Raw genomic sequence first — 21,483 nt, 5'->3', positions numbered from 1 at the left:
TGTGTCTCTAATGAATAAATAAATAAAATCTTTAAAAAATTTTTAAAAATAAAAGCAAAAATATATATATAGAGAATGATCCCATTTTTGTAAAAATAAAAACCATGAAAATACAAATAATGCAAAATAGGATGATGGACATTTTTATTTTCTTTTTTGCTTTTTACAATATTTACTACTTATATAAATGATTAAACTTTTCTTTTGGTTGTGAGAAGAGTTCTAAATTTACTCGTTGACTTACCACAGATATAAAAGCTGTCAAAAAATGATCTCTATTCATTGAGAAACTTTTGTTGAACAGCTATTATGTACAAGGCACTAAGAACAAAGGAGTCAAAATTTAATTCTTTAGCTCCTTGTGACTTTAGAAAGAGATGGGAACCATCTCTTTTAAAACTAAATTGATTGATCTTTGTGTTCTGATTGTAAACCATGAACAAGATCAGAGATTTCTCAAGGTCTGACTTTTTAATTGAAAAAAATGAATTCTCCATTTCGCTAGGAGGAGAAAAAGCACCTCTAAGACATTTAGGGCCAGAGAAAAGTGTTTAATGTGTTGAGTTGGCATTGAAAACTTATACATGTAATAATTATACTTTTATTCTGTACTATATCATTTTCTCCTTCTATGAAATATATTTTTAGATGTTTAATTACATGTTACAATAATTGCGTCCGTATTTATTGTTAATTTTAACATTAAAGTTCCCAGAGGGAGGACTTGTCATCGTGATAATGCGTTAACCTAGCATCTTAGCATTCTTGTGAGCGTAATGTTGTCTGAACTTGGCTTGCTCAGGATAAGACAGAGCATGTCCCAGGTCTAGTGGCAGCCAATCACAGTTAATTGTATGCAGTCAGGAGGCCAAGGAAGACCCTGTGGCAGATTCATTTTTAATAATCTGTGCGACTAAGTGTAGGTGCTGGATTTTTGAAATGCTTATAATCTAAACAAACTCAATGTTTGGGGACTTTTAATTGGTTATCCTTTTAAATTAAAGAAGCTATTAGCAGGAGCTCTTTATTTTTTTGTAGTTTATGCAGTATTAGCAGCTAATAATAATAGTTTCCAAATGTTTTGTGGGAATTTACAAGCATTTTCATATATGACCTCTCATTTAATCTTTAGACCACCTCTGATACAGGTATTATCTCAGTTTTATAGGTGAGAAAACAGAAGTCTAGTTAGGTTAAATGATTTGTCTAAAGTCACTTAGCTAAATAAGAAAAAGACCTGGATCCAAATCTTGGTGTTCTGACCTCAAGTCCCATCCTCTTCCAGTTGTACCTAGCTGCTATGACTCCACCTCTGCCTTTGAAGTTGGAAATATAGGAGCATTCCTGAATTTTAGTGCATTGACTCAGCCTAGTCATAATTGCCCCTGAAGCTACCTCTAATTGTCAATTTTAAGCATGTTTTATTCAAGTTCCACAAAGAACCACGGACAAAGTTTATACAAGGGTCCTTCTGATTGAGCTCTATTACCCTACAGCTTACCATTTTATGAATCCAGTTAACAATCTGTGATCATCATGCCTTTTATCCTACAACTCAAAGAGAACATTTACATAAATACAGAGGTCAGACCATGGATGTGGTAACTCCAGGACTGAAACTGAATAAAATTTAGTACTAAGTAAAGAGATGTAAATTCAGTAAGTGAATGTGAACATTTATGTTCATCAACAACTGCTAAAATGTGATGTCATTATTAGTATTATACACACTTAGAATCAAAAGACTGCTAAAGGAAATTCATGTGCCAGAATTTTCTGATATAAGAGATTAAAATGCATGTTAATAGAACTTAAGGGAGCCAAAGGAAGATGTAAATTATAAATGTAAATTGATGGGATTATTAAAGAAATGAGAGACCTTCTGTATCTTAGCATAAAAAGACTTACAACACAGAGGATATTTTATTTCTTGACCTTAATTATGAATATTGTTGTAGGCCCTTGAAATTTTGTTAGTTCAGGATAGAGACAGATTAATTCTAAAGCAGTTAAAGTAATTAAATTCTCTTCATCTCTTTTTTTATGTTAATGCAGCATAGGGAAATGAGTCTTTAAACCAATTCTGAAATAGAATTTAACTTTTATTTGTTATGTATCTCTTAATTTTCTTTTACTCTATATGTCATTTTTAAGAATAAAATTATCTTGATTTTCTTTATACTCTAGGCTTGATCCTCCACTACCTGAGACGTCAAAAAAGGAGCACAGCTCAGCTGAAAACATGTCTTTAGAAACTCTAAGAAACAGTAGTTCAGAAGACCTCTTTGATGAGATTTAACTGTCTCAAAAAGGTACTTTGATGTTCACTAGACTATGTTTTCTTTTCATTTCTTTAAACTAAAAAAGCAAGATTTCAGCTCAGCAGCAGCTATTACTGTACCTTACAATTTAATTACATATACAGTGAATTGAAACCATTGTACAAAATGGATTATACATGTATATGAAGATATGATTTGATGACAGTGGTACATTATTCTAAACTATTCATTCACATACCTATAATTAAATAAAATCTCAGACTGTTTTTTTTTTTTTTTTGCAAAGGACACATTTATCTTATTCAATTCACACATGTTATATATGGTAGCTGTCTAACATCCTGTCTAGGAAGATTTTGGAAATAGGACAAAGAAACTGTCTACAATTCTTTTTTGAATACTCATATTCTGAACAATGAGCATTTTAATTTGTGAAATGGATAAAATTTATTTTTAGTTTGTACACAAATAATCTGAAAATCTAATGATAAAATTGTTGATGCACTGAAGATTTTGTGTTCCTAATAAAATATGTTATTTAGCTAGCTGTTTCCTTTTTCATAGTAACAGGCTTTGTAAGGTGCTTATTAATATAAAATATAACCCCTTTTGTATCAAAAATGTATTTTTCAGAGATTGTTGATGAAAGATTTTGTACACATTAAGGACCTTCTTTGAGAACAAGGACCGTGTCCCATTTACTTATCTATCTTCAGAAACATCTAGCACAACTTAAAAAAAAAAAAAAACTGGGATCCCTGGGTGGCGCAGTGGTTTGGCGCCTGACTTTGGCCCAGGGCGCGATCCTGGAGACCCAGGATCGAATCCCACATCAGGCTCCCGGTGCATGGAGCCTGCTTCTCCCTCTGCCTATGTCTCTGCCTCTCTCTCTCTCTCTCTCTCTCTCTCTCTCTCTCTCTCTGTGACTATCATAAATAAATAAAAATTAAAAAAAAATTAAAAAAAAAACTTATTGTTTCCACCTCCTACCGTCTCACTTTGTCCTCACTTCTCTCCAGTTGAACACTCATTTTCTCTATAGTGCTCAAAATTAACAGTGACCACCATGTTGCCAAATTCAATAATTGGTCCTGGGAACTAAACCTCTCAGCTACACCTGACATAGTCACTTCTCAGAAAACATTTTTTTCACCGGATTTTTGCAGTAATGTATGATGTTTAGCTTCCTCTTTCTTTTTGGCCCCTAAGTCTTTCTCCTTGACCAACAGTTAAGTGTTTTGAGTGTCTCGGGCTTATTCTTCAGCCTTCTTCTTTTCATTGTCTACATTGTCTACCTAACTTTTCTGTGGCTTTAACTTAAGTATGATTTACATGCTAATGTCTCCAAAGTTAGAATAGCTCTATTTCCATAGTCATATATGTATACATACAATTGACCCTTGAGCAATGTAAGGGTTGGGACGCTAAAACCCTGTGTAGTCAAAAAACTGCATATAATTTTTGACCCCCAAAACCTTAACTACTAAGAGCCTACTTTTGATGGGAAACCTTACTGATAATTTAAGTCAATGAATACATATTTTATATTTATATATATATTATATATTGCATTGTTACACTAAGCTAGAGAAAGGAAAATGTTAATAAATCCTAGGGAAGAGACAATACATTTAACTACTATACTATAAAAAAAATTCTGTGTATAAGTGGACCTGCACTGTTCAAACCTGTATTGTTCAAGGGTCAGGTGCATACTTTATCATTATCACAAAAGGTTCTTAAAAATCTGACTGAGTAGATCTATTTGCTTTAGAGGAGTATTTGGATGATCTGATTGTCTCAACCAACCCCTCTCCCCTGGTTCCCCATCCACCAAATTGCACTACCACTTACCTAGTTGCTTCAGGCTAACAACCAGGAATCCCCCTTGGTGCATCTGCTTCTCTTCTCTCCCACGTCCCATTATTTTTACCTCCAAAATACAGCTTGACTCTATCTACTTCTCTCTCTCAATCACTATGTCTGACTCCTGACTGGTCTCCATGCTCATCCCCTACCCTGCAATGCAGACAAACTGAATTTTTTAAATTTTAGATAAGATCATTTCACTGCCTGGATTGAAACCATCCAATAGTAATCCATTGCCTTTTAAAAAAAATTTTTTTTAAGATTTTATTTATTTATTCATGAGAGACACAGAGAGAGAGGCAGAGACACAGAGAGAGGGAGAAGCAGGTTCCATGCAGAGAGCCCGATGTGGGAATTAATTCCGGGACTGAAGGATCACACCCTGAGCCGAAGGCAGGCACTAAACTCATGAGCCATCCAGGGATCCCCAATCCATTGCCTTTTGAATAATGTTCACACTCCTTATCACAGCTTCTAAAGTCTGGTATGATTTGGTCCCTACCTATGTCTCCCCTTGATTTCCTGCTTCTTCCTCTTTGTTTGCCTTACTCCTTTACTATTCCTCAGGTAGGACAGAGCTCAGAGCCATGTATTATTGGTCCTTCTGCTCAGAATGTACATCTTTATATGGTTGGTCTCTTCTCATCTTTCAGGTCTAGAATAAAATGTCACCTCCTCAGGGGTGCTTTCCCTGAAATACCCTTTCTAAAGATGAGCACATTCCCAGTCACTGTCCCATTGGAGTGTTTGTTTTTTTTTTTTTTTTCCACTGTGCATATCACTACCTAGAATTATTTTTTCATCTCTCTCTCTTTCTATCTGTCTCCCAATAGGAAATAAGGCCCATCACAGCAGAGGCGTGACCATATGTTTAGCTATTTCCAGTTCCTACAACAGAGCTAGATCACAAAGGCTTTTAATAAGCATTTGTTGAGTGAATAAATGTATGTCTATCACAAATAGGCACTCAGAATGTTTCAAACTATTTTGAAAAGAAGCTTAAGGTTGAAATTTAGTCAGTTGATTCGATGTAAAGAAATAATGGCTTAGAAACTTCAAGTACTTTTCATGATTAATTATAAATAATATAAACATACATGTGTATGCATGTAGGCTTGCCTACAGAGAGTATGCAAAAGAAATTACACATCACTGTTGATATCATAAGTAGGATTTTACTAAGTCAATGGAACAGCAGAATATTTTAAATAGAAATTTAACTGCATTTTTATTTCCGGAGTGGCTTCCATGTAAGAGGGGAAACTTTAAAATAAATATAAATATAAATATGTGAAATATAAAAATATAAAGTCTAAAATTCGACTCAGTTATATAGGAACTTCAGTATAATAATGAGTCTCATATAATCCAAGATTTGTCTTGGACTTTTCCAAGGGGATTTTTGTAAAGTACCAGAATATCAAAGCAATGTCATCTCATCTAAATAACCAAAGTGTGTGTGTGTGTGTGTGTGTGTGTCTATACATAAATGTACAACTTTTTTAAATTAGAAGAAGAAAACAATTTTGGCTGTTAACCCACTAGTGGTGAGAGAGTGATATACAAAGAGTGTTTCCTAATAATTGTAACAACAAAATTTATAAAGTTCATAATATTTATAAAATTTTGGTTGTATTTTTCCAGGGCAGTGGATCTTTTCAACCATTATTGTGGGTCAGATTGATTCCACTGGTTGGTATAGAACATAATAAGATCATAGTTATTATTCTCTTCTTTATATCTAGTGTGGAGAAATTGAAAGGATAGTTTTAGATTTTGTACTCTATGTAGACAAATACCTATAGATTTAGTGTCAAGGTGTCCAGACTTGGTCATTCTATGCCATGATTTTTCCTCACCTTTTTCCATTGTCTATCCTCAAAAGTAGATTGTTGCAAGAAAACACTGAAATGGAAGGCACAGAATTAAGTTATAATGCAGCATGAATATCATTTTATTTTTTATTCTTTTGACCTTTTTTGACCTCCGTTGTAAAACAAGGTGTTTGCATTTTTTAAGTTTTTTTCATCTTAAAATTTATAATTCTTGGCTCTAGTCTACAATCAAATAGTATGGCTTAGGCCTCATTAGGAAAGTTCATGTAAGTCCCATCTCAGGAAAAGAGATGTCTTTATTATGTAGTTTTAAAAGGTCAGGAAACTACTTCAGACAAGTTTTTCTTAGTGGCCTATAACTTAGATTTATAAAATACTAGACCCTGTGTTTTAGAGCCAAGTAGCTCTTTATTGGGTAAATTTGATTCAACAAATGTTTGTAAAGGATCAGTTGTGCACAACATACAGACCTGGGCCATGTGGAGAATTAAAGGATAAATCCGTCCATTCACCAAATATTCATTAAGCATTTCTATCAGTCTCTGTTTTGGGCACTAGATGCAAAAATGAGTAATACGTGTGCTCTATTGCTGTGGAGCTTATGTTCTAGTAATTGAAATTTGGAGCCTGCTCTCAAAGAGTGGAGTATATGGAAGGGGGTTGAGGTTGGGACCCCAAGCCACTATGTGGTGAACTATAATATCAAGGTGTAGTAGGATAAGGGGCATAAAGAGAAGAACAAAAAACTAAAAGTTATGAGTAAGTACCCATAGAAGATAAAAGATCCAATTAGGAGTATAAAAGAAATTGGTAGGGTTGGGGACAGTGAGCTGAGGATGAAGCTGTCTGCCAGATTAGAGGAAAATGCAGAAGGTACTTGGGGTAGGGGCTTGGGGTTAATGCTCAAGTTTGTAATTGTGAATCATCAGAATGAAGGAGACAAGTTAGAAGGCATCCCAGGAGAGATATTGGCCAGGTAGACTTAGAGCATGAAACTGAGTTACATAATACAGACATTACAAGCATTGAGCTCTACAGTTCGAACTGATGCTTCCATGGAAACATCTACAGTACCAGAAATCTTCAGGTCCTGGGCCCTTCCTGGACACCTGGGAATGAGAAGGAAAACCAGTGAATGGATCCTTGATAGATACTGCCCAGAAGCAGCCAACCCTCATCCTTTTGTGTCTCTAATTCTTGCACTTGGTATTATTTATAGAATCCATTTTTAATAAAATGAAATTAAATAGCTGACATCTAAATTCATAAAAGACCTCAATAATTTGCTTATACATCAGGAAATGCAAAGAATAGGTAGTTAACACATTTTGTCAGGGAGAACGATTGTCACAAAAGACCTATTTATCCATTTCTAGCTATTGTCTGAATTGAAATTTTTCACTGCTGTTCTGAAAACTTCCAGTGAATACTTTTCACGAGTGCAGATTTCATTCCAAGTGTTCTGTGAGCAAGCCTGCAGTATGGATTTTCTCCATATTTTAATAATTGGAAAAGGAAACCTTGAAAAATACATGATAAGCATTTTGTGGTTGCTTCATAACTGACCATCCATCTGCTGTCTTCTTATCTACTAACTCTCAGCTCTCTGATCTAATCAACTTAAAACACTCCCAGCCTGCCTTCTACTCACTGTCTCCATTTCAGTTAGCCACGTGTCTTTTCATTTGCCAACTGTAATTATCACTTTCTGATTTTCCTCTACATTCCAATAAAATTCATTATAAATTTTAGTGTTCATATGTTAACTTTTCTTCCCTCTTTTGGAAGCCTTTCATCCCTAAATGCTCATCTCAAAATCCCCCAGGGAAGTTTATTTTCAGAATGAGGGCCTTGGTCCCTGAAGGCTCTTGGTTCTTCAGGAAAGACAAGGAAGATTGGAGCCTGCACCTATCTTGATCGTAGATATCCTCATTAAGGACAGGAGCAATTTTGGTGGCTACTGTTCCAGTAAATGGAACATAGGTTAGTCCCGAACTACTTACTTTTGGTTTAGAGACAGTCTCCAGCTTAATTACTATCTTTATAAATAACACAGTCAGCCAAATAAATGTAGGTGGATTAGACAATTTTTATGGACCTGCTCATACAAGACCCGTCTAGGAATCTGTCTTAACTCTACACTTGTCTGAAAACATCCTGAGATAAGGGCTTGTATATAGGCAATTTATTTGGGAATCTGATCCCAGGGAGCAGGAGTGCTAGACTGGAAGCATTTAAAAAGAAAGGAGGGAAAACTAGTGCAAGGATGCCTTATCAAGGCAGCCAGCCCTTTGGATGACATGCCGCACCCCACCAGGATCTTCTTTTTTTTTTTTTTTTTTTTTTATTTATTTATGATAGTCACACACACACACAGAGAGAGAGAGAGAGGCAGAGACACAGGCAGAGGGAGAAGCAGGCTCCATGCACCGGGAGCCCGACGTGGGATTCGATCCCGGGTCTCCAGGATCGCGCCCTGGGCCAAAGGCAGGCGCCAAATCGCTGCGCCACCCAGGGATCCCCCACCAGGATCTTCTGAAGTAACTTCTGAAAGTTCTCCCAGGATATATAACCAGGAATAAAAGGGAGAAGCACTTATACATGAGTTGCTGTTTCCAGTGGTAAAGAGTGGCCTGGAAGCATTGTTCCCACATATTTCACTTGGCCCCCATTTATACGTAGCAGGTTCCTGTGGGTGAGCAAAGCCGCAGTCTCAGAGAAGCCCTGGACAGGAAACAAGAGCGGCACAGCTGCCGTTACCTGCCTGATAGCTAAACCTGCCTGGATCTGATTGCTGGAGAAATGGCTGCTATTGAGGTGGGGCCCAAAGGATCTTGCGGTGGCGTGCAAGGGGTGTCCGGTATAGTACCCTTGTGTTATACACATGCCCCTGCCCCACCTCCCAACCCTAACCATAGCCGATTAGACCAGGGAAAGAAGTGTGACCCTCATGGCATAGCTGAACCTCAGTTTACTGAAAAAGCCAATATGTAAGTTAGCACGGAGGCTGATTAGGAGAAAGCAGAGCAGGGGTGCCATGCAATCCTTGAGACTGGTTGGTAGAGTAGCCACTGCGCCAAGGAGCTTCAGGTCCTTCTGTGGTTGAGAGCCATTTTCAATACTGGCATATCTCTAAGAATTACTGCTCCCTTTTCTGAGGTCTTATTAATGAAATGGTTCTTTAAAGCAAAGCAAAAAGTACCCAAGTGATAAGGAAATCAAATATATTCTCCATCGAACATTTTAATTAAGTTTTTTTTTCGTCATTTGACAAATTGTCACTAGTTAACACTGCCATTAAAAAAATATTTCCAGAGAGTTTTAATCTAGATTGGTATAGAAAAACTGTTGAATATGAGGGGAAAGTAAAACTACTTTTATAATTTAAATTTATATAGTGTTTATAATATAGATGTTAAAATTCATTAAAATGCCATTATATATAGCTAAGGTCTTTCCTCCCTTAGATGTGTCATCAAATCACTGATAGATTTTATCTTTTTCATTGATGGATTTTAGGAAAAATGTGAAATGTCTGTCATCTTTGACAACATAGGACAGTGCCATACATTTTACTTGAAAATGAATTTTAAATGTAAGGTGCCACCAAGTTGCCACCATTGGTAGATTACCATGCATGTATGTTATTCCTTTAAAGAGTACAAAGCAGTATAATTTTTCTTGATCTTACCAAATAGTGAAAACCCTACCATCAACTTGTAGGATTCTTCTATGATGACAACGGGTCCTCTCCCATACATCACCTAATTGAAAACTCTGTGAAACTTCTAGATCCTCTATTAGGACAAGATGCTAGTAGTGATGATGGGAGCAGTATGCTTTGTCAGTGTGCTTTGCAAACATTTAGGGAATTCATCTGAAATTTTCCAGAGCCTCTATTGAGTAACATTGAAAACAATTTTGTTCTACTCCCTTAAGAGATACAATATAGTATATCTCTCGGAGGAAGTAAGTTTACAGAGGAGTAATCAGATTGCTATGGAAGATTAAATTATTGCCAGTAAATATTTACTCTCTGCCACCACCACCATTCCTTTGACCTGCTTTGGACTATAAAAGGTGGATAAAATATATTAGTTTTTGAGCCTGGAAGTTAAGAGTTATTACATGTTTCTGTTTTCTCCTCTGGGAGCTGCTCATTTCTGCTGTGGGAAAAAACATTCCACAAGTAGCTGCTGTCCCTCCTGCCTGGGTCCCTGATGAGATATGGAGCAAAACTGAACTCACTCCTAATTTGGAGTCAAGCTCACTACCCTGAAACATTTAAAAGAGCCATCCATCTGACCCCATTCTAGATAGACTAAACTATAGTCAACCAGGCTGACCATGAGCTTGAGAATAATTGCTTGCTACTCATAGCCACTAAGATTTGGGCTAGTTTGTTATATAGTGGTATTTTAACAATAGCTGACTAATACAGTTCTCATATAGAATAACATACAGTGACAGCTTTACATTTGTAGTAGATTTTAGTATAAATATGGCACAAAAACTGGTTTCTTCTGGCTGGAATTTGGTAATAGAGTAAGTAGGAATTACAAATGTGGATATGGGGATGAGATTAGGCCTCATTTCTATAGTGTGTCTGACACCTGTTGTCAACTGTCTGAGTCTGGGCAACATACTGATATTCACTGACCTTGAGTTTTCTCATCCATGCAATGAAAATTAAATAAGATAATGCAGATAAAGCACTTAGCACAGTGCCTGCTACACAGTAAATGAAGCATATATGAAGCCCTTATCATGACTGTTACTATTCTACTATCCAATCAGCATATAATGGATCAGCATACAGTTATGTAGAGCCAGATGATCAGCTAAATTGACTCTGAAATTTACTAGTGCAAGCTCCCCACTCTTGGTCCTTCCTGAAGCCTCATGCTTTTTGCAAGATTTTTGTGAATTCCTGTAGGATTTATTTTCATGGCCATTTCTGCTCTGAATTCCTACTTCAGAGTCTCACTTATGTTTTATATAAAACTGATTTTCTTCTTTCTCTGCTCCCTGGCATCTCAGCCATGGAACTCACCTCCTTTCTTTGACTTCCATGACAAAAGTGCTGAGAAATCTCTGTATATAGCAGAATTGATTGAAGATTTGGGCCAGAGAGAGGTAATTTACCTAAAAGAAAATGAGCAATTTATATTTGATTGTACCGTTACTCAATTGTTTAAAGTCTTCTGGCTTTCCAGTGCCTGAATTTTCCATTGGCAACATGTTACATTAGAGTCCAACCTCCTGCCTTATTGTCCATCCCTTTACTCTCTCCCCCTCTCAGCTTTCCCTCAATTCCTGTTACTTTCCTATGAAAAACTGTTGAACTCTTTATTTTGATCATCCTATGTGTTTATCAAATAGGCATACAACATAGTTTCATGTAACATTGTCTCTAGTGTTGAGTCTTAAAATAATACTGTCTGCTCCAACCATATATGCAGTATCATGTTAAAGAGATGACATGACAGGGCACCTGGGTGGCTCGGTCAATTAAGCATCTGCCTTAGGCTTGGGTCATGAACCCAGGGTCCTGGAATTGAGCCCCATATCAGGCTCTCTGCTCAGTGGGGAGCCTGCTTCTCCCTCTCCATCTGCCTGCCACTTTGCCTACTTGTCTTCTCCCTCTCCCTCTTTCTCTCTGTCAGATAAATAAAATCTTAAAAACAAATTTAGAAAAAAGATGACCTGACTTCTAAGCAAAGAAGACCTAATTGAAGGTAGTGACCTAAGAAAATAATATGACTATCAGAAGGGAGGCAGATTTACCACTGAAGTATAAAAAAGGAAGAAATCCAAAGGAAAACGTGTGTGCCCAAGTGCTATATAGGAAAAGAAGCATCTACCCTAGAGCTCTAAGTATGTTTATGAATTTTCCCATTAATTCATTTATTCATATTCTCCCTCAGAAGATAAAATTGCAACTCCATATTGGCAATAACTGGTTATCTTTCCATATGATTTGGAATCACAAAGTGTGGTTACTTCTGACACGGAGATAGATTTTCAGATTCAGTGATGTGTCATCCAAAAGCTATGCTTGTTTAACAAGAATTTTATGTTCTGCAAGAATTAGGACATTGGAGGAAGGTGAGAGAAAAAGTATATAATAAAATAATACTAGTATTTTCTTGAGGAATTCTATATAAATTATTGCCATTTCTGAAGAACATCTCTCTTCCTTTGATTTTTTCTTTTATAGCCCTAACCTATCACATATGATTTCAATAACTTTCATAATTGCCTGCAATCAGCAAATGTTAAGTTTTTTCAGTGATAGTACCTCAGTGTGTGCTTTTCCTGTCACTACCCTATGTGTCAGTAATTATTCATCCCAAGAATTTGAAATTTGGGCTATGTATAAGGACAGATTCCTGCACCCTTACGTGAAATTCTCAACTATGATTAAAAGAATACAGATCCTAATGTGCATGTGTTTGTTCAGTCATCAAATGTTTACCGAACACTTTGTGTCAAGGGCTCTTGCAGGCCCTGAAGATATAAAAATGAGTAACCTGATCCTGTCTCCTAGTTCCTGGAAGTCTAAACCAGGGAAGGAGGCTGACCTGTGCACAGGTGATCAAGATGTATGACAGGTGCTCTAAGAAAGGAGCCAAGGAAGCTGAGAAGAATCAGCCTGTGTTTATTTTGTTGGGAGAGTACAGGAAAAAGAGGTTGTGGGGAAGGAAAGCTTTAAGAGAGGAGATGGACAAAGTTTGAGCTGACCTTCTGGGATGACTGAGGATTTGCTGGGTGACTGAGGTACACTCAGCCATGTGTGAGGAACAGAGGAGCGGGTAAGTGTGGCATCTTCGGTGCTTTGTGGCTGGAGTAAAGGGAGAAAAAAAGATGCAGTGTGAAGCTGAGAAGGCGGTGCAGACTCCTCACTGATTTTCATGGGAATGAACAACTACAGAAGGATCATAGAAGAAAGGGAGTGACCTGATGCCATTTATGCTTTTGAAAAGGCAACCTGAAGGCAACACAAGGGCCCAACCACAGGCACCCAGAGGTCTCTCACTTCTCTGCAGGTTTTGTAACTCTGTGTAACTCTGATGCTGTTCCCAGCCTGTCTGGACAGTTGTCAGACTCCACCTCCTACCACGCAATATCCGCAGATTGAACTTTTCCAACAATCTTTGGAAGTTGAAAGACTCCTGATAGTAGAGTGACACAACTGGCCCGCAATGGAGACCCTTTTCTGGTGCCCGGGCCTTGGGCCTTGATACAAGAAAGAGCGATTTCATCATTTCCTTTACAAGTGATTTCAGCATTTTTTTAACCTCTTGTGAAATTGGCCTTGTTTCTTGAACATTCCCGCTATGACATACTCATGCCCTGCAGAGTGCTGCTTTTGTACAGCTTTGGAGGAACTACTGTTGCTGTTCTCGTAAATTCACTTCTTACACCTCCTTCTGGAGGCCATAGGTGCAACTGTGCTGTTGGAAGCAATATCCACATCTCTGTCCTAAGGCTTCAACCCTTTGTCCAGAGGTACCAGTTCTAGATCCAAAACTGGTGCAGGAGGGAGGGAGTGGAATTCAAGACACTGGTCTTATTCAGTGGATGTTAAATACCATAAAGCATCATGAGAGAGAGCCTGAAATCCTGAAAGGAGACATTGTGAACTAACCTTTTATTCCTTGGGATTTGGATCCCAGGACAATGAAAAGGTATAGAGTATCCTTTTCCCCAAAAATAAAGTGGCAAAAATAACACTTAAAAAAAAATCAAATTACATTTTGTTTTTCAAGTTTCAACAGAAAACTTGAGGCAGTATTTTTCAGTCTTTCTAGTAGACGCACACGTATTGGCCACTGTTTCTCCATAGATTTTAGTGGGCAAGTGCAGGAGGAGGCACTTTTTCCACTTCACTGATGATTTTTGCAGGGACTGAACTTTATAAAAATATAAAAAAGAATCTCTGTGAGTCAATCTTCCAGCATACTTGAAAATAATTAGGGTTTCTATCGCTTCCCTACTCTCCTTATCAGAGAAGCATTTGCAGTCAGGCATTCTATGAATGTGGCTAAATCATATCACAGAATCATTGAGAATATCTTAAATATTAAAAAGACTACCGATGTCCCTGGAGCCCTGACACAGGTGCCAGCATCCCCACTCAGGATCATCTATCAGTCCTGCTATTAGAACAACCCGGCAGCCTCTCTTTATGAAGAAATGTGAGGTTTAGTTCTTATTTTATTCCATTTAATTAAACAACAGCTGGGGGAAAAAAATCCTGTCTTGCATTTTCAACACATGGTTCCAATTAGTGCAGTGGAGCAGGACCCTGAATTTGATAAAAGCACTGACGTGTACCTTTGGTGCCTGTACAATGTACTCTTTCATTTTACAAGGTGGCTGAAGTGCAGTTTTAAATATCTTTTTTTAAATGTTAACAAAAACCCAGGGGTGTAAGCTTAGGGAGAAAAAAGTGAAGAGAAGCGAACACTGTTTTGTTTGAATTGCCTGCCATGGACTTTTAGAACCTTGTAGGCAGAGGAGGCTTATTTGGTGAAATCTGCAGTGGGCATTTACAGGTTTGTATGCAAAAAGCATTATGCTTCATGAAACTTGTGCTCAGAGGCTATGAGATGGGAGATCCATCACCTCAGGAAATACCACTTACGGTACTGTGCATTTGCTTCATGTGACCAATCTGTTCATGGGGTAATGGAAACCCCATTCCAATAAATTGTTTCAGACCTTGCTAAAACTGATAGGACATTTGCCTTCAGTGGGACTCCTTCTGAATAACTTCTGGAAGTTCATATGTTTTTAAATAGGAAAGTAAAACTTTTGTCCCAGAATCTGGAAATTAGATGTGGAAAAGACTCATTTAGGTCATCACATCCCACCTCCTGCCAAAATAAAGGGAACTAGCAAGAGGAAAAAGTAAGATAAAACAAGTAAAATATTTTATGACAGCTTCACATGGTGTGTGTTCTAGAAACAGTGGAATGATTTTCCATTTCAGGTCATGGGAAAGCATGATGTCTTTAGTCCCAGAAGGGTGAGACACTTAAACTGTTATAGGGCTTTTCATGAAGGTTAACAACAAACCTCTTTGTGCCTGGCTTTTATTTTCAGAGTTACCATTTCATTTCTGGCCCACAGTTCACAAACTAGAGAAATGTGTCCATCAAGAACAAACTCCATCTCACAGACTCACAACCTATTGCGCTCAGAAATATTATCCCCGAGTGCCAAGGTAAGAACACAAATCTGAATAGAATAAAATTGAGTGAGTGGATTCCTTATAACGAACTTCAACTAAAGAAAAATAGTCATTGAGATGGTCTTTCTGATGGCCTCAGTGTTGGAGACTGTGGCAACAGATACACTGTATGTGTCCCCCCTTAATTCCCATAGCTAGAATCAGCTTTCCACTTCTCTAGAAGGCGCTCCAAATAGTAACTGAATTAAACTATAGAGAGACCACTCCTCAGCATATGCCCTCTGCTACCACTACATCTCCAAATTGTAGTCTTAACTGGACCATGCTAAAGTCATTGGTCATTTCTTTTATTTCTGTTCTCATCTTAGTCACCCTGAAACACTGATAACTTAAAACACTTGGTTTCTGGTTCATTTTTCTCTCTTGGTTCTCTTCCTATTCCACTGGCCATTCCTTCTTTATTCTTTTTTACTTCCTTCTAATATTTCCAATCTCTATAAAGGTGTCAGTACTCAGACCTCTTCACATTGTTGGGTAAGTGGTCTCATCTAGTCATATGAAAAATGCCAACTGCTTCCTGGCCTTTCTTCTTGGATATACAATAAACATGATAAATCTAACATTAAATTATTTATTTTCTCCTCAAACATACTTCTTGACCAGCTTTTTCCATTCCATAAGTAATAACTCTATTCAACCAGCTGTCCAGGCAAAAACTTGTTTGGAGACATCCTGGATTCATCTACCTTTCTCACATCCTATATCCAGTTTCTGAGTAACAGACACCCAGAATCTGATTTTTTTTCTTTTTTCTTTCTTTCTTTCTTTTTGCCAACTTCAGAACTAGAATAAGCCAGCATTTTGTTTTACCTGGGATATTGGTGGTAGCCTCCTAACTAGTCTCTCTATAGTCTATTCCCATAGCAGCCAGTAACCATTTATAAATATCAGGTCGGGGTGCTTGGGTGGCTCAGTCGATTAGGCATCCAGCTGTTGATTTCGGTTCAGGTCATGATCTCAAGGTCATGGGATCAAGCCCTGAGTCAGGCTCCTGCTCAGCGTGGAGTCTGCTTGAGATTCCTCTCTCCCCCACAGCTCCTCCCCCTGCTCGCACGCACTCTGTCTCTCTGAAATAAATAAATAAAATGCTTTTAAAAAATATCAGCTCATGTTCCTTCTGTGCTCAAAACTCTTCTGTGCCATCCCTGCGCACCCAAGTAAAAACCAGGATCTTTACCATCTCTTACAAAGTTCTAACAATCTGCCCCCAACTTCATCTCTCTGGCTTTACCTCTTAACCTGCCCTCTTTTGCCCTCTGTTCCAACCACAGTCATGTCGTCATTGTGACTTGAACATGCTGTTCCTCTTGCTGGAATGCTCTTCCCTTCAGATAACTACATAGTCATTTCCTACTTACTATTGCTTCTCTTGCTCTGATTCATTATTTTCCATATCACTTATCAGAACATGGCATATTATGTAATGTGTTCATTTGTTTGTTGATGGTCTCTTCTTGACAGATTGCAAACACCATTAGAAGAGAGACTTCATCTATTTTGTGCTCCCCTATAATCTTCTTTGCCTAGAGTGGTGCTCTGTATGCAATAGATCATTTACAGATTTTTCTGAGTTAATGTTTCAAATTTTTGTCATGGTAATTACAAGAGCAATAAGGCATGGGAAGTTTTGTTGATTGAGCTCACTGACATGTTAGTAGAACAAACCTTTCACTGAATCTAATTTGAGAGATTGGTCTAAATTATAATATCAGACTTTCAGCATTTATTGTGTTCAAGTTTTACATTTCTTTGTACAAATCATATGTTGAAGACCTATCAGTATAAGGCCAAAAATGAGATCATTTATTTTTTCTGAGTTTTATTTATTCTTGACAAATAAAATTTGTATATATTTAAGGTGTACAATATAATATTTTGACATGTGTATACATTGTGAAATAATTACCACAGTCAAACTAATGAACTTATCTATCACCTCCTGTAGTTAACCATTTTGTGTATGTGTATAGTGAGAACATTTAAGATCTACTCTCTTAGCAAATTTCAAGTATACAAAGCATCACTGACAACGATACTTACCATGATGTACATTAGGCCTCTAGAACTTATCTTAAAACTGAAAGTTTGTATGCTTAGATCAATATCTCCCCTTATCCTCCATCCCCCTGCCTCTGATAACCATTATTCCATTCTATGTTACTGTAAGTTTGATTTTTTTTTTAAGATTAAACATTTGGTTGAGATCATATATTTATCTTTCAGTATCTGGCTTATTTCACTTACCATACGGCTCTCCAGTGTCATCCATATTATTGTAAATGATAATATTTCCTTCTTTTTAAAGGCTGAATAATAGTCCATTGTGTATATATCCTACACTTGCTTTATTCATTCATCTGTTGGTGGACACTTAGTTCATTTCTGTATCGTGGCTGCTGTGAACAATAATGCTGCAATGAGCTAATTTTCAACAAAGACATCAAGAATACTCAATAGGGAAAGTTAGTCTGTTCAATAAGTCATATTTGGGAAAACTGGATTGCCACATGCAAAAGAATGAAATAAGACCCTTTGTCTTACACCACACATAAAAATCAACTCAAAATTATTTAAAAACTTAAATGTAAGCCCTAAAACAATTAAACTCCTAGAAGAAAACATAGGGGGTAAGTTCCTTGACGTTGGTCTTAGAATTGATTTTTTTGGAATTAACACCAAAGCATGAGCAACAAAAGCAAAACTAAACAAATGAGACCTCAGTCAAATTAAAAAGTTTCTGCACAGCAAAGGAAACTGTCAACAAAATGCAAAGGCAACCTGTGAAATGGGAGAAAATATCTGCAAATCACATATCTAATAAGGAATTAATATCCAAAATATATGAGGAATTTATATTTATTTAAACAACAAATAACCCAATTTTAAAATCAGAAAAGGACCCGGTAGACATATTTTCAAAGACAGCATGCCAATGCTCAGCAGGTATATGAAAAGATGGTTAATATCACTAATCTTCAGGGAAATGAAAATCAAAACCACAGTGAGGTTTTGCCTCAGACCTCTTAGAATGGCTGTCATCAAAAAGTCAGAAGATAACAGGTGTTGGTGAGGATGTGGAGGAAAGGAAACCTTTGCACACTGTTGGTGAGAATGTACATTGGTTTAGCCATTGTGGAAACTAGTGTGGAAGTTCCTCAAAAAAGTATAAGTAGGACTACCATGCGATCCAGCATTCCCACTTCTGGGTATATATCCAAAGGAAATTCTTGTTCTGAAGAGATATTTTCACCCCAAATGTTTTTGTTAACTTTAAATATCCAAAATAAAGACCTGAGCCTTCACCTTATGTGATCATTGGGTGGTTCTGTCTACAGGTGTATCCTGATCATTGTTTATCATTTCACCCAACCATCTGGCTCAGAACCTAGGTCTTTGCTCCTTCTGTGGGCCACTCCTCAGAGGATAGGTTCATCTCCCTAGGATAGGTATTGTTAAGCTGCTGCCCCACCACACTGTCTCCCCCCTATACTGCTTCATCCCACAATGGGGCAATAAGCCTTTTTTGATTCCTGTAGCACAGCAGACTACCCTTATTTACTTTAAGATTTTATCAAGCTCTCCAATAACTTCCATATTGCTAAATTTGGTGGTCATTCTGCAGTCCTTTTGTTCACACTGATTACTTGAAAACCTTAAAGGTTGGGAATAATACAAGGAAAGTGCACCACACTGACTAGTTTAATTTACTGGGGCTGGATCCATAGGGAGTCACTTGGTAACATGTGATCATGGTGCAAGAACCGATGTATCAACATGGACCATCTAGCATAGACATCTAGAATCAATACGATTCTCCTGTATTATGTGTCCCCTCTAAGCCCAATTACCATGAGGCTCAAAGGAAAAAAGTTCCTCCTCTCCTTATCCTAAATTTTGCCTCTTGAGCCATCGCATATCCTGCCTGTCCATAAACATATCTGTCTCTTTCCAGAATGATTTTGTAAATTCTCTAAGGGAAGCCCCATGTTCTCCCTCTGAGTTGAGCCCTAACCCATATACTTAAGCAGTCAAATGGTTCAATACCAGTATATTTCTCCCAAACTACAGCTCTTAGGCCATCTATTACACTAAGTATGGGCATCTACAGTCCGTTTGAAGCCCAATCAAAAACCTTTTATAAAATCTCAATTTCAAACATACCCAACTTTTCTGTAGTCTTTCAGATTCTCTAGCACTAAGATCTTGACATACAGGAACAATAACAAACACATACATTATTTTTTAAATTTTTATTTATTTATTTGAGAGAGACTGTGAGTGGGAATAGGAGCATGGGGAGAGGGAGAGAAGCTGAAGCAGACTCTTGGCTAAGTGTGGAGTCCAACACAGGCCAGATCCCATGACCCCGAGATTATGACCTGAGCCAAAATCAAGAGTCAGAGTCTCAAATGACTGAGCCACCCAGGCACCCAACACATCGATTTATCGTACACACACACACACGCACCATAGACCTGTGTGCTGAGAGGGTCTTCCTAACAATAAACAATAATATGCTATTGTAAAGCAGCATAAATTTATATAAAGATAAAAACTAGTTTTCTGCCCTTTACTCTCCTCCACCCCAATAACTATGTGCAGAGAAAGAGAATTTTGTTAAATCATATCTGATTTATGTGACTAAATTGAAGACCCATTCTCTGAACTTAAAAGGTCTGAATCCAGGTTATTGTTTTGGCTTCAGCAACAGAGATATTTACTTTCTTAATTATTCATAACTAACAGGCACATTGGGCTGTTTTTTGTTCCCAGAAAAGAAAGCCTAGCTGCAGCATCAAAATGGCAGATTCCTTAGCTTTTGCTCTTTGAGATCCAAAAACTTTGAAGTGCAGTCCAATGCAGGAAACCCCTTGCAGATGATGTGCTGAGTGTTTGTGGTTTATATACATTCTTCCTCTATAATCTGGGCTTCCTTTATCTATTAGATAATACTAATGCTTTGATTCCAAAAGTTTTCCATGCCATATAATAAATTTTCACAATATTTTCTCTGAATTATGAAATGATAGCTATCTAGAATGAAGACAGTGATATTTTCTTAACTGTAAGACTGTCATTAGGAAAAATTGTAAGTCTCAGCATGTGGTTTCTTAGAGTGGCCTGTAATAAATTAAATCTGATTAGCTGTCCTTTATGCAACAAATAAGATCTCTTGCTCTCGCTCTCACTCTCGCTCTTGCTCTCTGTCATTAAATTTCTGCTACATGGTACTAGTTCATTGGGGAAAAATTGCTTTTTCTCTGTCCCACTTGATCTGTCATGGTCTCTTCACTAGGCCCTCACTGTTATAACTTTCCGTTTCCAACATTCCACTAACAAAATACACCTGCCCATGCCTCTTGTCCTGGGACACTCCTGTATGACAAGATGGCTAATAAATTGATGCCAAAGATAGAGGACAGTGGACTTCTACTGGCTACCCTTTGTCTTATTATAGGATCCTTTTGACAGGCCTTCATTGATCTAACCCAGCATTACGGACACAAGATTTTAGACTTTATAGTCATCGGTGAGGCTTTTCTTTTAGTCACTAGAGTAGACAAAACAGGCAGTTCTGGATTCCATGTCAGATAAAGAGCTGATTTACAGAGAGAGCAGAGCAAATGCAGAAACTTCAAACTGTTCTTTAAAAAATGGATATGGTTTCTTATTTCAGTGAGCTCTACATTGAACCTTAATATATAAAGCAACAAAAAGAGAGTTGGGGTAGAATCCAAGAATTCTGTCCCCCTCATCCTTTGGGAACAAAATTTGCAAGCCATTGGTCCAGTGACAGATTCAAAATTAAGATTAAGAGAACAGTTTCAAGGGTCAAACAGTTGAATTCAAACCCTCCTTCTGGGTGACCCTTGAGAAATGTCTTCGTCTCCCTGATTTCAGTTTTGTCATTTCTAAAATGCAGCCAATAATCTCACATCACAGGTGGTTCTGAAGATTAAATGAGCTCATGTAAAATGGCACTTAGCACAACAGTGCCTGATGCCCAAAAATAGCTGCGTTAAGGGTGCAGGATTGTTAGTGTTGATCCGCTGCCACTTCCAGTTTAGCCAAAACTGTTAGGAAGGAAAGATGGGTGCAGTATGATGCCCGATGCAGCAGAGCTGGTTCCCGTGATGAAACACTCCCCTGAGGGTAGCAGAACAATCCCTTTTTTGTAAACTGAGTTAAACCACTCCCTGGTGTGGCTAATAATGACTAATACAGCAGAAGGGAGGTG

General features: G+C 37.6%; 1 protein-coding gene across 17 annotated transcripts in view; it reads left to right on the top strand.

Moving 5' to 3' along the window:
- XRCC4 (X-ray repair cross complementing 4) overlaps positions 1 to 21,483 on the top strand; it is a 252,062-nt gene that overhangs the window by 214,724 nt on the left and 15,855 nt on the right. For 8 of the 17 annotated variants that reach the window (XM_025438090.3, XM_049108293.1, XM_049108295.1 and 5 more), the window contains one exon: positions 2,188 to 2,823. In XM_025438090.3, the coding sequence (XP_025293875.1) occupies positions 2,188 to 2,299 (112 nt within the window). In that variant the 3' untranslated portion in view covers positions 2,300 to 2,823. Of the gene's footprint in view, positions 1 to 2,187; positions 2,824 to 2,915; positions 12,431 to 15,097; positions 17,431 to 21,483 lie in introns of those variants that run through there. The other 9 variants (XR_007409744.1, XM_025438093.3, XM_049108300.1 and 6 more) reach the window with 6 other exon arrangements.

Source organism: Canis lupus, chromosome 3 (genome assembly GCF_003254725.2).
Source record: "Canis lupus dingo isolate Sandy chromosome 3, ASM325472v2, whole genome shotgun sequence".
In the NCBI taxonomy this organism is placed as follows: domain Eukaryota; kingdom Metazoa; phylum Chordata; class Mammalia; order Carnivora; family Canidae; genus Canis; species Canis lupus.
Note: the sequence above shows the minus strand (reverse complement) of the source record. Positions and strands in the feature narration are given on the sequence as shown.